At 34.9% G+C, this 15,795-nt stretch overlaps 2 protein-coding genes across 4 annotated transcripts; one reads left to right on the forward strand and one right to left on the reverse strand.

The window, feature by feature from the left end:
- The first annotated feature begins 1,911 nt into the window (after positions 1-1,911).
- On the forward strand, positions 1,912-6,415 carry LOC107850247 (exocyst complex component SEC15A). Of its 3 annotated transcripts, none has more exons than XM_016694648.2 (2): positions 1,912-2,116; positions 3,749-6,415. In XM_016694648.2, exon 2 carries the CDS (start codon positions 3,763-3,765, stop codon positions 6,136-6,138), a length of 2,376 nt encoding a protein of 791 aa, XP_016550134.2. In that variant the 5' UTR covers positions 1,912-2,116; positions 3,749-3,762; the 3' UTR covers positions 6,139-6,415. The 3 variants fall into 3 exon arrangements, with proteins under 3 accessions (XP_016550134.2, XP_016550133.2, XP_016550132.2); XM_016694647.2 differs by having other exon boundaries at positions 1,914-2,205; XM_016694646.2 differs by lacking the exon at positions 1,912-2,116 and adding an exon at positions 2,202-2,371.
- Positions 6,416-9,938: 3,523 nt separating this feature from the next.
- On the reverse strand, positions 9,939-13,678 carry LOC107850245 (40S ribosomal protein S6). The gene is made up of 6 exons (XM_016694645.2): positions 13,551-13,678; positions 12,995-13,059; positions 11,094-11,151; positions 10,884-10,992; positions 10,522-10,794; positions 9,939-10,406 (listed from the first exon to the last, which is right to left on the reverse strand). The coding sequence occupies exons 1-6, from the start codon at positions 13,554-13,556 to the stop codon at positions 10,168-10,170; spliced, it is 750 nt and encodes a 249-aa protein (XP_016550131.1). The 5' UTR covers positions 13,557-13,678; the 3' UTR covers positions 9,939-10,167.
- Positions 13,679-15,795: the final 2,117 nt, after the last annotated feature.

Here is a 15,795-nt window from a genome sequence, read left to right on the forward strand (position 1 = left end):
GTAGTTTATTTGTTGAGTTTTTTTTTTTTAGTTTAAAGTGTTTATTTCTATCTGTGTGCTTTCCTCTGTTTTCTAATACTTATGGATGCAGTATGTATGTTATGTAATCTAGTTTTGTGCTTTACTATGAGTTTGTGTGGTGTCTCGTGACTTGAGCTGGGGGTTTATTGGAAACAGCTTTTCTACTTCTTTAGAGGTAGAGGTATGGACTGCGTACATCTTACCCCCAGACCTCACTAGGTGGGAATACACTGGGTTGTTGTTGTTGTTGTTTAAAGTGTTTATTTCTATAACCTTAGGTGTTAATGTGCTTCTGGAGAATAGTATAAGCTGTTTTCCAAACATAAAAATTATTTGATTTGACAGATAATGAATTATAATTAAACCACTATATTTGAGATTAGTTTATTTTACGTTTGATAGGAGTTTTTTATATTAATTATATCAAAATATGATATTATTTTTATCCTACATTTTATGTGATATAATAGTTTTTAAATCAAACACCAAAATTATCTAATTTAAATCAAATTATTATACCTCATGTGCTCAATTTTCAATTCTATAAACTAAATGTTTTTTAATAAAAATATATTTATTATGTCTCGTCATTATTAATTTTAAATTATCAAGAACTTTCACATTCATAAGATGAAGGTGGCGGAGATTAAAATGCTATTATTTATGTGTAATTTTATTGGGAAAGATTCAAGTGTATGATGTGAAAGTGCACAGATGCCTCAAGACGGAATAAGTGAGATTGACGATAGAAAGATTCAGGGGAAGGTCGAGGTAGACGAAAGAAATATTAAAGATAGGAAGGAGTGTGTCCACGACAGTAAGTAGTAGTACTTTGTTTTGTGGTTTGTACTAGCAATCGTAGTGCTACACTTTGAATTTCCTGTTCTTGAACGTTATGATGATATTTATTTTTCAGGTAGATTGATTGTAGTATTATTTTATGATAGTCTTGTTTCTATTGCTACCTATTATTCTATCACTACCAATTGGCTCTTGCTCTTATATTACGTTTTCTTCTAGGTTGTTCTTATCTTGAGCAGACCCAAAAATATTTTTTTCAGAAAAGTGGAAACGATATTACTTTTTTCTCCTTGATTCGTTTAATTTGAGAAGTTGTGATTGACAACTTGTTGATGTCCTTTCAAGTACGGAGCTCATGCAATAGACAGCCAGCCGGATGTTATGATCTCAATAATAATCGATCAAATATAGTTGTTTGAATTTAAAGTCAGGAATAGAAAATAAATAGAAACGTACGAGATTGAGAATAAAGGGCCAAGATTACTCCAGTTTAAATGAGATGCAAGGGTCGTGATGATACCACGTGGTAAGACAGTTATACATACACATCCGAGGAGAGAGAAAGGCATAACCGAAATCTGATATTCCAAATTCTCCCTCGTGTTCTTCCCTCTCTTCTCAATTCATTTCTCTCATCTTCTAAAATCTAACTTTCTCTTCTCATCAATCTCCTTCTAAATTCTCCCCTCATCTAGTTCTGCAGTTTATCGAGACTATGGTAGATCATTTAGTTAGTTTCTATTTCATTTGTCCAGTTTTTGATTCATCAAAAAAAATTTGAAATATTTTTTGTATGTTTAATCGTTGCGATTTACTTTAAATTTCAATTGAGATCATAACATCGAAATGTATCAGAAACAACCTTTATATCTCACTTATAAAGTAGTCATACGCACCATGTATTCTTCACCCTCTGCTTTATAAAAATATATATTAAATAAATTATCATTATTATTACATTATATTATTATTATTAATCTCGAAATAGTTCCCCGAACAAACAACCTTTTTCCTTAATTGTCACCTGAACATGTGCAGGGACTTGGCTTCTAAGGGATTTATGTTATGTCTGATCCGACATTGATATAAACTGTTGATCCATATAATAAATTACAAAAAAAAATATTAGTAACAAACCCAAAAAAAAAAGAGATATAATTATAATTCTCCTTATTTTATAAATTTTTATTTTTATTTATATTATTATTTGTGAAATCAAACCTACAGAACATCTGAGAAAACATAGAACATTGTGTAGGTCGGCCAAAAATGCCACACTGAAGGAAATCACAAGGTGGAAAATCTAGCCAAGATTCATTTTTTATATTACAAAAATAGAAAGGAAAAACACATACAACTTTCTTGAAAATCAACTTTTTGGGGGTATATCACTGAATCTTTATCTCATTTTAGCTTCATTCTTGTCTTTCCTTTTTACCAAAAAATAAAAAAATCTGATTTTTTTGTTGTTTTTTTTTTCATGTTTTTCCATAATGGGTAAGGCTTAAAATGGAGTTTTTGTATGTGGTTTGGTTGTATGGGGATCTAGGTGTGTTTTAGTGTTTTTTTGGGCTCAATTTTGTATTGAAGTTGTAAACTTTATTTGTTGTTGTTGCTAATTTTTTTTTTTTCCTGATGTTCTGTTGATTTTCATATTTTTCTATCATGTGTAAGGTTTAAAATATAGACCCATTTGGGTCTTTTTTGTTTGTTGTTTATGGTATGGTGATCTAAGTGTGTTTTAGTGCTTTTTTGGCTCAATTTTGTGTTAAAGTTGTTAACTTTATTTGTTCTTGTTGCCAACAAAGTTGCAGCTTATTTTCTTGTTTTTTTTTAATGTTCAGATTTTGGTTGTTTGTTGAAATTTGATGATTTTGGTGTATTTACAAATTACTTACAAGATAGCGTTTTGTATTTTACAAAGTTGCAGCTTATTTGCTTGTTTACACACACACACACACACGGTTTTATGTTTGAGATGAGCGTGTTATGTTCAGGTTTTGGGTTATTTGTTGTAATTAAGTGATTTTGGTGCATCTATTATCTGTTTGGTTAATGGTTGGAATTGAACCATCGAGGTCTGTCGGAAACAGCTTCTCTACCTTGTAGGGCAAAGGTCCGTGTATGCACTACTCTCCTTAGACACCACCTGTGGGATGTGGGATGACACTGGGTTTGTTGTTCTTTTGTTGTTGTCGCAGTAATGGTTGAAGTTTTTTGCTAATTTATTTATTTGGTTTTCGTTCAACTTTTACATTTTCTGATATTTCTTATGTAGACATAGTTTAGTTATCCTGGCTTTTTCTTTATGATGCCATGATTTTGGTGTGTTTGAAATGATTTAATTTTGCATCAATGTTAAACACTTTGCTACTAATCCATTTCACTGGGTTTATTCCTTAGGAAATGCTATTAACATCCTGAGTGCTTTTTAAATTGTGGATCTGTGAATTGGTACTAGTTGTTTTTGTAAATGATGTGTTCTTTGAGCTTCTTACTCGGGTGGAATTCGATTTTTTGGTGTTCTTCTTGTGTTATTTAGGACACCCCTTTCGGTGGTTTGGTGAAACCTGAATGAACTTGAATTCTGGTCCGTAGTTGTGCGTAGATGAACATATAATTGTAGGAAACATTTCCTTGTGTTCATGGAACTATGTAATAGTTTGGATGAAGCTAAATTGTCTCCCTTCCTTTTTTGTTTTTGGCTGATTTAACGAGGGAAGGGAGATGAATGGATGGATGATTTAAGTGTAGGGATTGTTTTCTTCTCCACATTTGGAATGTGATAAATTTACCTTTCCTTTTTCATCATTTCCTTTTTTCCTTTCTCTTTGTGGGGAGGTATGGAGGGAAGGGGTACTCATGTTTCCCGTGAAGTTGAACTTAGTCACATATTGACTGAAGTATCTTGAATTTGAATATGCAGGCACGGTAGTAACTATGACTGCGAAAACCAAGAGGAAAACGGCTGCAGAAAATGGGGACACAGGTACAGCCGAAGATTCTGTTCTTGTGACTATGATTAGTAATGGGGAAGATCTAGGTCCTATGGTCAGGCATTCTTTTGAAAGCGGGAAGCCTGATGCCCTTTTACAACAGCTTAAGAATGTCGTCAAAAAGAAAGAAGTTGAAATAGAGGAGCTTTGTAAGCTTCATTATGAGGAATTTATTATCGCGGTGGATGAGCTGCGTGGAGTCTTGGTTGATGCAGAAGAGTTAAAAGCTGAGTTGCAAACTGATAATCTGAAGTTGCAAGATGTTGGGAGTGTCCTTCTGTTAAAACTTGAAGAACTTCTTGAATATTTTTCAATTAAGAAAAATGTTCAAGAAGCAATTAAGATGTCACGCAACTGCGTCCAAGTTTTAGAACTTTGTGCCAAGTGTAACAACCACGTTTCTGAAGGTCGGTTTTACCCTGCTCTCAAGGCTATTGATCTGATTGAGAGAAGTTTTTTGCAGCACATTCCTGTCAAGCCACTCAGAATCATGATAGAGAAGAGAATACCGCTGATTAAATTGCATATTGAGAAGAGAGTAACCAGTGAAGTTAATGAATGGCTAGTTCACATAAGGAGTACAGCAAAAGATATCGGGCAAACTGCAATAGGATATGCTGCATCTGCTCGTCAGAGGGATGAGGATATGCTAGCCCGTCAAAGAAAAGCCGAGGAACAAAGTTGTTTGGGATTAGGAGACATCACTTATACCCTAGATGTTGAAGAGATTAATGAAGAATCTGTCTTAACGTTTGACCTGACGCCTCTTTATCGAGCATGTCATATTCATGGTTGTATGGGGATCCTAGAACAGTTTCGTGAATATTACTACAAGAATCGCTTATTGCAGCTGAGTTCAGATTTGCAGATTTCATTGTCACAACCATTCCTGGAATCCCATCAAATCTTCTTGGCTCAGATTGCAGGTTATTTCATTGTTGAGGATCGAGTACTAAGGACTGCCGGTGGCCTGCTCTTGCCTAATCAGGTTGAGACAATGTGGGAAACAGCTGTCAGCAAAGTGACTTCACTCTTGGAAGAACAATTCTCCCACATGGATACTGCCAGTCATCTCCTCATGGTCAAGGATTATGTGACTCTTCTTGGGTCAACCCTCAGACAGTATGGCTATGAAGTGAGCGGAATTCTTGGGACTCTAAATAGCAGTCGAGAAAAATACCATGAACTACTTTTGGCAGAGTGTAGACAACAAATAACTGCTGTAGTCACCAATGATACATTTGAGCAGATGGTAATGAAGAGGGAGTCAGATTATCAGGCAAATGTCCTATTGTTCCATCTACAGACCTCTGATATAATGCCAGCTTTCCCTTTTATTGCTCCATTTTCTTCTATGGTGCCTGAATGCTGTCGCATCATTAAGTCATTCATCAAAGATTCTGTCAATTACTTATCATATGGGAGCCAAATGAATTTTTTTGATTTTGTCAAAAAGTATTTGGATAAGCTCTTGATTGACGTACTGAATGAAGTCCTACTTGAGATTATTTACAGCGGTACAACTGGTGTGTCTCAAGCAATGCAAATTGCTGCAAATATAGCGGTTTTTGAAAGGGCTTGTGATTTCTTTCTTCAACATGCAGCCCAACAATGCGGCATTCCTGTCCGTCTAGTTGAAAGGCCTCAAGGCAGTTTAACAGCCAAGATTGTCCTCAAAACTTCAAGAGATGCTGCTTATATTGCATTCCTAAGCTTAGTAAATGCAAAATTGGATGAATTCATGTCACTCACAGAAAATGTCCATTGGACAGCGGAAGATGCCCCACAGCAGGGCAATGAATGCATGAATGAGGTGGTTATATATCTTGACACCCTCTTGTCTACTGCTCAACAAATTTTACCGTTGGACGCTTTGTATAAAGTTGGGATTGGAGCTCTTGAGCATATCTCCAATTCAATTGTGGAAACTTTTCTCAGTGACTCGATAAAGAGATTCAATGCTAACGCCGTAATGAGCATCAACTACGATTTGAAAGCATTGGAGTCTTTTGCTGACGAGAGGTTTCACAGTACTGGGCTGAGTGAAATTTACAAGGATGATAGCTTTCGAAGTTGCTTGGTAGAAGCTAGACAGTTGATAAACCTCCTCCTAAGCAGTCAACCAGAGAACTTTATGAATCCTGTCATAAGGGAGAAGAACTATAATACTCTAGATTATAAAAAAGTCTCCACTATCTGTGACAAGTATAAGGACTCAGCTGATGGACTCTTTGGAAGTCTTGCAGGCAGAAACACAAAGCAGAGTGCTCGTAAAAAATCAATGGATGTGTTGAAGAAGAGATTGAGGGATTTCAACTGAAGCTTGTGATAAATGAATTAGAAATTAGCTTTTTCTGTTAGAAATAAATGAAAACTTTATTTCCTGCTGCTTTTGCTGTAGAAAGATTCACATCTGTATCTTCGTTTTCAGTCATGTTAGCACTACTTTGGTCAATTAGAGAAGCACTCATCAGTTGTGTAGAGAAGATGTCATTGACTCTTTTGATAGTATGTCTTTGTAGAGTAATTACATGAAACGAAATGCAAATGGAGCTAGTGGATTATATCGATAACCGTCCTCTTGCATTTACCCCTGATGCAACTCCCTCTATTGGCATTCTTATATTTTTTTTCATGTTGCAGATTTACAAGACTCGGTTACTGTTTTCCCTGTCTAATTTATTTATTTAATTACGTGTAGGGAAAAAAGTATCTTTAATCTGTTGCATACTGTTACAACTTAGCGTTCAGTCCTGGAGCTTTTTATTGGGAAACATGGTGCCCTGAAGAGAGTTATCACCTCCTTCAAGATCCTGGAACTCATATTCAGTCAAGTTTACTTCTGTATTATTGTTATTCTGGCCCTCTTTTGATGATGCGTTTTTGTCTTTACTTGTCTGTCACCTTTTCTCCTCTCATATTTCATCCTTGGAGGTATAATGAATTCTGCATGGTTCTCCTTGATCAGACGGTTAGTGTTTGTTTAACTGTTTTCTGCATTTCTCTTAATCATGGGTTTTCAATAATTTCATCTTTCACTAGAGATGCTGTAAATTTCCCTCTTCAATGTGTTTACTCGGCTGGTATCAGACTTCCTTCTTGTCCGCCTTGTCAATATAACTAGTTAAATGAAAAATGATATTGCTCTTTGGTTCTAACTTAAAAGTAAACATCATTGCTTCTCTATGATTTTCTTTTCGTTCTTTCTTGCTTTCTTCCACGTGCTGCTAGTGCATGATGGTATCTTTCCTGTTAGTCTGCTTGTCTTTTTTTCCACTTCCACCCCTAAGAAAGTGTTTTTGTGTTGAACCCTATGGATACATGTAAAGCATGCTATAGGTTTTGAGAGAGACATTTTTCTTTTTCTTTCTTGCTTGATTAATTTTTCCTTTGTATGAGCTCTTGATTACTTGTTGAAATACTTTAGTGCATGCAATTTCATGTTTTTATTTTATTTATTTTATTCTTTGGTGTTTTTTTCGTAGTGTTTGTGGTTATGTCTAGGATATGCTCTGATCGCTATAGATACAGATGCATAGTCGTGTTAGGTATGGTAGATGTTCCGTATTTGCTAATGAAAGCTATGAACTGTGATCTTATGGTTTCAACCAGTATTAAGGACAAATAGACTTTGGAATAATAACATTTAAATTTGTTTCGGAAATTAATCAAGTTAAATCATGATTCAAGGCCAAAGGGTTTTGTGGATTTTTGGTTGTCCCTTGTGTATGCATTTTGTCTAGTGTCCAAAGGGCTTTCTTTATGAGGTGCATATAATGGCAAGATATGTGTCATATTGCATCAAGTACGAGATGTTTGATTGTTCTATGAATTTCAGTTTAGTTCATTTTCAACTTGGATGGTCAATGAACATATATTCAGACTTCGTCCAACCTGAATTCTCAATATATTCAAGATCTGCATTGTAGTTGTCTTTGTGCCCCAGCTGAATCAGTTTTATGTATAGTGGTCTTCAGTTTTGGACCTTGATGGTCTGAGTCAGGATAAACTGGTTTAACAATATTGTTTTTGCTAGCGGAGCAACAGCTGTCGGAGCTCATCTGAGATTCAGGAAACCATACTCCTGGTAGTGTACAGAACCGGTGGCAAGCAGAACTTTGCACGTGGTTGAGCTATAATAGGGGTAAGACTAAATTTCTTTTCTTTTATGTGCTTTCGGAGGGAGGTTGGCCATATAAAATTGTATACTCAATTTGATTTTATTGATCTCTATATGGAGGGAAGGGGTAATCTCGGTTGTGGTGTTTCCTTGTACTCGTTGCTGGTCCTTTCATGGTTCTTCGTAGCTAAAGTCATACATGTTGTTCAGTAGAGAGCACCTCCAAAGCCTTAGTAGTAGCTTAGAACAAGCAACTACGTATTTGTTATGTTACACTGCTATTCCAGATAGATGACCTTGTTTGTCAAGCGTAGAAAATAATAATTTAGACGCACGTGCTAATACCGATTACATCGTTAATGTGATAGTATGAGAAGTGAGTGATTACACTGGGAAGGATTAAAAAGAGACATAGTTCAAGTAACTTTGAGATCGAGGGAGTAGTGCGGTAGGTTACTTCTTAATATTATGAGTTCATTTTTATTAGTGTTGCAAGTTGCCTGTAGCAATAACAATAATAGTAATTTATTTTGTAGGTTGTTACTGATTCTGGGTGTGCCAGTGTCGTAGCGGCTACAGATGCTGCCACACCAACCTTGAAGCATATTGAGAGAGCTACTATAGCTTCTGCTACTCCAGTCACATACCACGTGAGGTTGGTGATTACCCTGATTCGAATATTTAATTTACACGGCGTTCCTTCTTTCTCTCTTTGATAAATATTCATAATCTATATTCTATGTTACTCGTAAATTCAAGCTCTTTAATACCTTGGGTGTAACTATCGTCACTCTGCAATGCAAACTCATTTTTCAGTTCACTGCAACAACAATCAGGTGCGGAGCCAGATATTCAATGTCAGACTCCATTGTATTGCCAATGAACCGAATGTTAACGGACCTGAAGGAATGTGCCTTATGCTAAATGCCTCTTCTAAGCGACTCATACCGGCTACCTTTCGGTCAAGACTTCAGTTTGTGTTATGCCAAATACTTTCCGTAGAAGAGGCTACCCTCGACTCTAAACGTGCCTCATAACACCAAATCCTTCTTTGTCAAGCGGTTTTCCATATTATAGTAGCGTATGTAGATGACTCCATTGGTTTCTTCTCGACATGGTTTTCTAGGTGATTTGCAACTCCTCGTTCAGTACATGAAGCACCAACATCGCGTTTAGCTCATATTTCCTCTCCTTGATCTTGCACCCTCCTGCATGTCTGTACTGATTCTTGAATGAAGACGGATCCTTGATGCTGATGCCTTGTTGTAGGTAGCGCTTTCAATTGCAGAAAGTCATGCTGTAAATTACTGAAGATAAATTATTTCACAGTTTTCTCAACGTTACAAATTTTGCATTTTGCTAGTTTGATTTTCGTCTTATATTTTGGTTAAGCCAGATTTGTCCATTGTTTACACCAACAAACTTGTTCATATGAGTTCAAATATGAAATTTTTGACTAGCATAGAATATGTTTCTCTGATCCTCCTCAACAAGAAGACACACAGAAAGAGACTGCAGACATGCCACTTAATTTTGGCCTAGTGGTAAGAGCTCGACATGTATTATTTAGGTGTTGTATATTATGAGTTGGAATTTGGCCAGACAAAAGCTTGGTACTTTACTGAAAGAAAGCTAAGAGGGGCAGGTGCATTGTCCATTTCTGGGTTTCAAAAAGAGTAGAAAAACCATGGCAGTCTGTTGAATGAAATACATGGAAGGCTTGTTAGAACAGTGTCACTGAGTTGATTTTCTTTGAAAGTCTCCGCTCCCCCGTTACAAGTTAAAATGAAAACAACACGTGATTAATACACAACCAGCAAGTTTTCCAAAAGCAAACTGAATGGGATTGTTACTTCCCAAAAATCTTGCTTCAAATCAAATAGAGTTTCAAGAAACTCGTTTTTGTGTGAATATCTTTCCATATAAACACACAAAACAGACTCGAGCACAAGACCACTAAAGCAGTTGCATATTTCCCCCACAACTCATCAACAGTAACATACCCAAACTAAAAATTTCAATAGAACAGGCTAAACCCAAATCAAATAATAGTAAAAGTCAGGAGGATTTCATTCAGCAAGTACTAAACAACCAAAATCTTTGATCAGAAAGATCACACATAGTAAACGATACACTACTCATCATCTCAGCACATTAAAAGCTACCAAAAGAGCCACATCCAGCAATAGCTATAAAAGACATATCACGGAGTGCTGCTTCTCAATGATCTTACGCGGCAATAGATGGCTTGGAAGCGGCAGAAAGTCTAGACCTCTTCTTCGCCAAACTCTCACTTCGCCTTTCCCTTTGCTCCTTCAACCTAGTCGCTAAAAGCTTCTGATATTCAGCAGCTTCTGACTTAGCCTTGGCAATTCTCTTCTTCTTGTCGGCGATTCTTGCTCTCTTCCTCTGGAGGGTCAATGGTGTTACCAGCCTCTGGATCTTAGGAGCCTTGCTTACCTCCTTCCCTGTCGCACCAGAGAACCATAGTAAACGTCCGAGTAAGAAATTCCAAACGACCAGCGACCAACGTTGATAGACATAAAAGGGAATTGAAGGTAGAACTATGGGTAGAAAACTAACCCTTTTTGTTCGTGAATGTTCGGCGATAGGTATTGACATACTTCCTGACATCATCCTCCTTTGAAAGGTTGAAGAGCTTCCTGATCTTGGAAGCCCTCTTGGGTCCTCTCATCCTTGGCTTCTCAGTGTCTGTCAGACCGGGCAGATCATTCTCACCCTTCTTCACAATAACCAAATTCAGAACTGAAAGGTCAGGACTAACAATGCAACCACGGACAGACTTCCTTCTTCGCTCGCCATTTCGCCTACCATAACCCCGGAAGCAAGGAGTACCTGTTTAATGTGCACTTTTTTAGATACTAAATAACAACAGCTGCACACAGAAAATAGATGAAATATGGATCTGACTTTGTTACGGATACCTCGGTGAAGCAGAAGACGAACACGGCCTGGAGTCAAAACTCCCTGCTTCATTGGGAAACCTTGTTTGTCACATCCTCCCATGATCTTGAAAACGTATCCCTTGAACTCCTGTCAATTGTGAAACACAGCATTAGTACATTGCTGAAATGAAGTCGACCGCGAAGCCAAAATTACCACCAACCACAAAGTACCGAGACCGCAAGACTTACATCTCCCAAAGCATCTCCGCTAACCTCCTGGGAGATCCTTTTGTCAAAGAAAGCTCGGCTGCAGAGCAAGAATAAAGTATCATTAACAAACAGTACTTCCACACGCACATTTACTCGTCAGTCAACAATATCAACATTCAACAGGCAAATGAGACATCAAGACTGCCAAATAAATCTGACAGTGACAACTACACATCACACTAAGCAACATTCCACCAACACACACAATCGAGTAAAATACTGGAAAGAGTAAATTTATTATCTTTTCATCAAGATATAAATATCCAGAATTTTCTCACTACATAATCATATGCATATGACTGAATATTATAGTGGGCTTGTTAGATATACAATAACACAACTAGAGGGGAACTTGTGAACCAAACACTAGTATGCAAATGTGCAACAGCAGTCTCTAACAGCAGTAGCAAAAAAAATTGAAATGGTATAAACAGTTGTCTTTGTAAATTAAACTCAAAATTTCAACAGCAGTTTTTCTGAAGGCAAAGATGATAAAGAGCTCGAATACGAGTTCATTGACCAGTTCTGGAAAACATTACTGAGATTAATTACTTTGTTCTCCGAACTATTTGGTTTGTTATTGATATATCTATAAGAGGATTGGTTTTACAATGGACAAAGATATTTTCTAAATAATCCAATGTCTATTTAAATAATTTATTCGATTTTGTTAGTTTTATTGTCATATGAGATTAAAAATACTAGACAGACAAAAAATAATTGTCCACTTCTTTTTCAGAAGAAAAAGGTAAATAATAACTAATTGTCCATTTCTAATTATCTCAAGCAAAATGACTTTTACGGGAAATCTGAAAGGCCAGTAAAATAGATAAAAATTGAATAAATAAGCTTTTTTCTAACTTTTAAATCATTACCACGATTTATTAGAAGGAAAAAAAGGGGGAAATAATCAGATAGCAAAATACATAGGTTGAAATGTAATATGCAGTACTGTCATTTACTTGTTAAGCTACTGCTAATAAATGTACCATTATCTATACTAAGGTTTCATGTAAAACAACAATATATCAAAATTTAACACTAACATTATTTACAATGGGTGTGTCGTAACACTGGCATTATTTCAGTAAAGATAATCACCCAAATGGCCACTATGAGTAAGAGATCTAGAACAATCTTCCCTAACCAAAGTTTTAAATGCATAGCCACCAACCTAAACATAAAGATTCCTAACTACAAAATATTCACTTTACCACACACTTCCGTAACTATTAGACTTTGCTATGATAATAATAGCCGAACTGAACAATTTGAGGTTAAATCTTCACACATAACAAACAATACACATTAGCAACATAACTAGTTTAATCCCACTAGGAGAGTCCGGAAAGAGTGGTATGTAAACAACCTTACCCTTACCTTGAGAAAGTAAAGACTGTTTCCGATAAACACCAAGTTCATGACAAAAAATATGTTACATTTAAGAAAACCATATATTACCCAACTATGAAACAATCGCTCAGCCTGGATTTTCACTAAGGGGTCGTTTGGTTGGGAACAATTTATCCCGGGATTAGCTATCCCACCATATATTGGGATAACTTATCCCATAACTAAGGCATGAATGGTGGATAAGTAATCTCTTGACTAACTAATACCTCCAACCAAACACGAGATAAAATAATTCTACATTTATCACGGGACTATTATAACTTATACCTCTCACACCAAACAACCCCTAAGGGTGTTCAAAATATGAAGAACAGCCAGTATAGCACTAAAAAACATCTACGATATATACATTAAAACTAATTTTAATCACCTATAAATAGTATAATTATATCCAAAAGGATTACCACAAATACACCGAAAACAGAAAATCCAATTACATTCCATAAAAGAGAAGATAGACGCCTTACAGTTTCTGATCATCATCGATCTCGAGCTTCTTCTGGCACCCAGTTGTCGGGTTCGCAATGTTGAACTACAACAAACAAAAAATGACAAAATCACCATCTTATATGTTCCCAAACAACGTACGTCTAACGAATTCACTAAGAAAAAATTGTCAAAATCTACAACTTCGAAAATAACAAATGGCAAAATTCCTATGTTAAATGTCCCAAACAACGTAAGACTAACGATCTAACTAAGAATCTTTTTCTCAAAAATCTACAACTTCGAAAAAACAAATGACAAAATTGCTATGTTATATGTTCCCAAACAACGTAAGACTAACAAATTCACAAAGAAAAATTTTCAAAAAATCTACAACCTTGGAAAAAACAATATAAAAAAATCACCATCTCATAGGTTCCCAAACAACGTAAGACTAACGAACTCACTAAGAAAATTTTGCCAAAAATCTACAGCTTTGAAAAAAACAAATGACAAAATTACTTTGTTATATGTTCCCAGACAACGTAAGACTAACAAATCAACAATATTGGCAGAAACTAAGGTTAATTAAGGTACCTTCATGTTCGACGGAACTCAATGGAGGCGATGAAATTTTTCAGCCGAGCCTCACTTTTTCACTCTATGGGTTAGGGTTTAGGAGGAGGACATTTTTATATACAGGCTTTTCTAGGTTAGTTACGTAATGGGCCTTGGGCTTATATTATTACAATTTAGGATAGGAAATTGGGCTTAGTTGGAAGGGGTTGGGCTTTTTTGTATGGGTAACTAAGCCCTATTCATGTGTCCTTTCACAAAGGCATGGTCTGAGCCTTGAATCTTGATTATAAACTAGGGCTGTTCAAAACCAAACCACAACCATTAACCCAACCGCAAAATTAGTTTATTGACTAATTGATAATGGGTTATCGGATTAATGGTTGAAGAACGGATCAAAATTTTATAATTAATGGCTTATTGATGCGGGGACGGATTACTCAATTTTCCTATCGGATAAATCGTTAACCCATTAAGAATTATTATTAATTATATTTTTACCTCTAGATATATAAATATCTTTTGTCAATCCAACATATAAAACTCCATTTATTAGTCTATTCTCTTTTTCATTTAGAAAATAAATGTCACTTCTTGTGACATCTAACCATAAAGTACAGTCAGACTCCCTAAAATATAAAAAAAAAAATCTGAAATTAATTCTTAAACCAAAACATAAATTATTCTTGACAATACAAAGGACCGCAATAAAAATGAAACAACCCAAATGTGTCGTTCACAAAGTTTGATATAAAAGATATAAATTCAAATAATATTAAAATTTTAATTTTTTTCTGTCAATGCAGTAATTAAAAATATTTCTACATTCATTTTAGGTCTAGAAGAAAATTCTTATTTGATTCGATGTTTTAACCTATCAAATAACTGCACGAACAAAACTCAAGAAGCCTAAAAGATTGATAAATAGATCAATCATAGTATACAAACAACTTAGTCGGTGAAGAAATGGAGGAACTACCAATAATCGCACAATATTTCATTCTCTCTTAAATTTATCCGTTACACCATCCGATAACCGTCCGTTAATTGCTAATCCGATACCGAACCAACCGTTATCTTACTGGGTGGCTAGCGGATTAGTATATTTAAAAACCGATGACCAATAAGCCGAATCGTTAAGCATAATTATTCAACTGATCCAACCGATAAATAGCCCTATTACAAACTATAGCGATTGTTTGGATATTTATCAAACGTAGCACGAGTTATTGAAATTTGTTTTGTATCCATGATACATTCATTTCTTAAATTTATTTGGTATCAATTATATAACAATTCACTTTGTATTAGTAATGCAACAACTTCTGAAATCCATTATGTATCAGTTATATAACATTTAGTTGTGTATTGGTGATACAACAACATATACAGAGATAATGATGGTTTGATGCTTGATTATCAATTATAGTGATTGTTTGGATAATTATCAAACGTAGCAAAAGTTATTGAAATTTGCTTTTGTATCTGTGATACATTCATTTCTGAAATTCATCTGAATTCAATGATATAATAATTCGCTTTGTATTAGTAATTCTACAGCTTCTAAAATTCATTATGTATCAATGATATAATAGTTTGCTTTATATTAGTGATACAATAACTTTGAAATTCATCATGTATCAGGTATATAACATTTAGATATGTATCAGTGATACAACAACATACATAGAGGCAATGAAGGTTTGACGCTTGATTATCAACTATAGCGATTGTTTGGATAATTATCGAACGAAACAAAAGTTAATGAAATTTGTTTTATATCCATGATACATTCATTTATGAAATTTGTTTGATATCAGTGATATAACAATTCGCTTTATATTAGTGACATGACAACTTTTAAAATTCATTATGTATCACTTATATAATATTTAGTTATATATATATCAATGAAACAACAACATATATAGAGGCAATGATTGTATCACTAATATAAAGAAAATTTTAATATTTGTTGTATCATTGATATATAGGGCAAAATTCGGAAACTATGATAGGTTTTTTAAACTTTTGTTGTGTTTGATAAATAATTACAAGTTTGATTAGTTAGGTAATTATCCCTTAAATTTAATGTGTTCATTCACAAAATTTTCTTTTTAGGCTATATCCATATTTTAAAAAGTTTTGCAAATATAACCTTTCAAAAATTATATATAAATCTAGGTCTAATGTTTGATCAATCTTACTGACATAATATTATATTATCTTCTATTGTTTGTAATAACAAAGAAAATTTATCTAATAG

The sequence above is a fragment of the Capsicum annuum genome, chromosome 12, assembly GCF_002878395.1.
Source record: "Capsicum annuum cultivar UCD-10X-F1 chromosome 12, UCD10Xv1.1, whole genome shotgun sequence".
NCBI lineage: Eukaryota > Viridiplantae > Streptophyta > Magnoliopsida > Solanales > Solanaceae > Capsicum > Capsicum annuum.

What these genes read in the sequence shown, in the direction of transcription:
- LOC107850247 (XM_016694646.2), top strand. Translation starts at nt 2,332, where the DNA reads ATGGAGTTTTTGTATGTGGTTTGGTTGTATGGGGATCTAG. An exon ending in TTGGTTGTATGGGGATCTAG is followed by an intron (nt 2,372 to 3,748) that starts GTGTGTTTTAGT and finishes TTGAATATGCAG; the next exon opens with GCACGGTAGTAACTATGACT.
- LOC107850245 (XM_016694645.2), bottom strand. An exon ending in GCGGAGATGCTTTGGGAGAT is followed by an intron (nt 10,993 to 11,093) that starts GTAAGTCTTGCG and finishes CACAATTGACAG; the next exon opens with GAGTTCAAGGGATACGTTTT. An exon ending in AACATTCACGAACAAAAAGG is followed by an intron (nt 10,407 to 10,521) that starts GTTAGTTTTCTA and finishes CTGGTGCGACAG; the next exon opens with GGAAGGAGGTAAGCAAGGCT.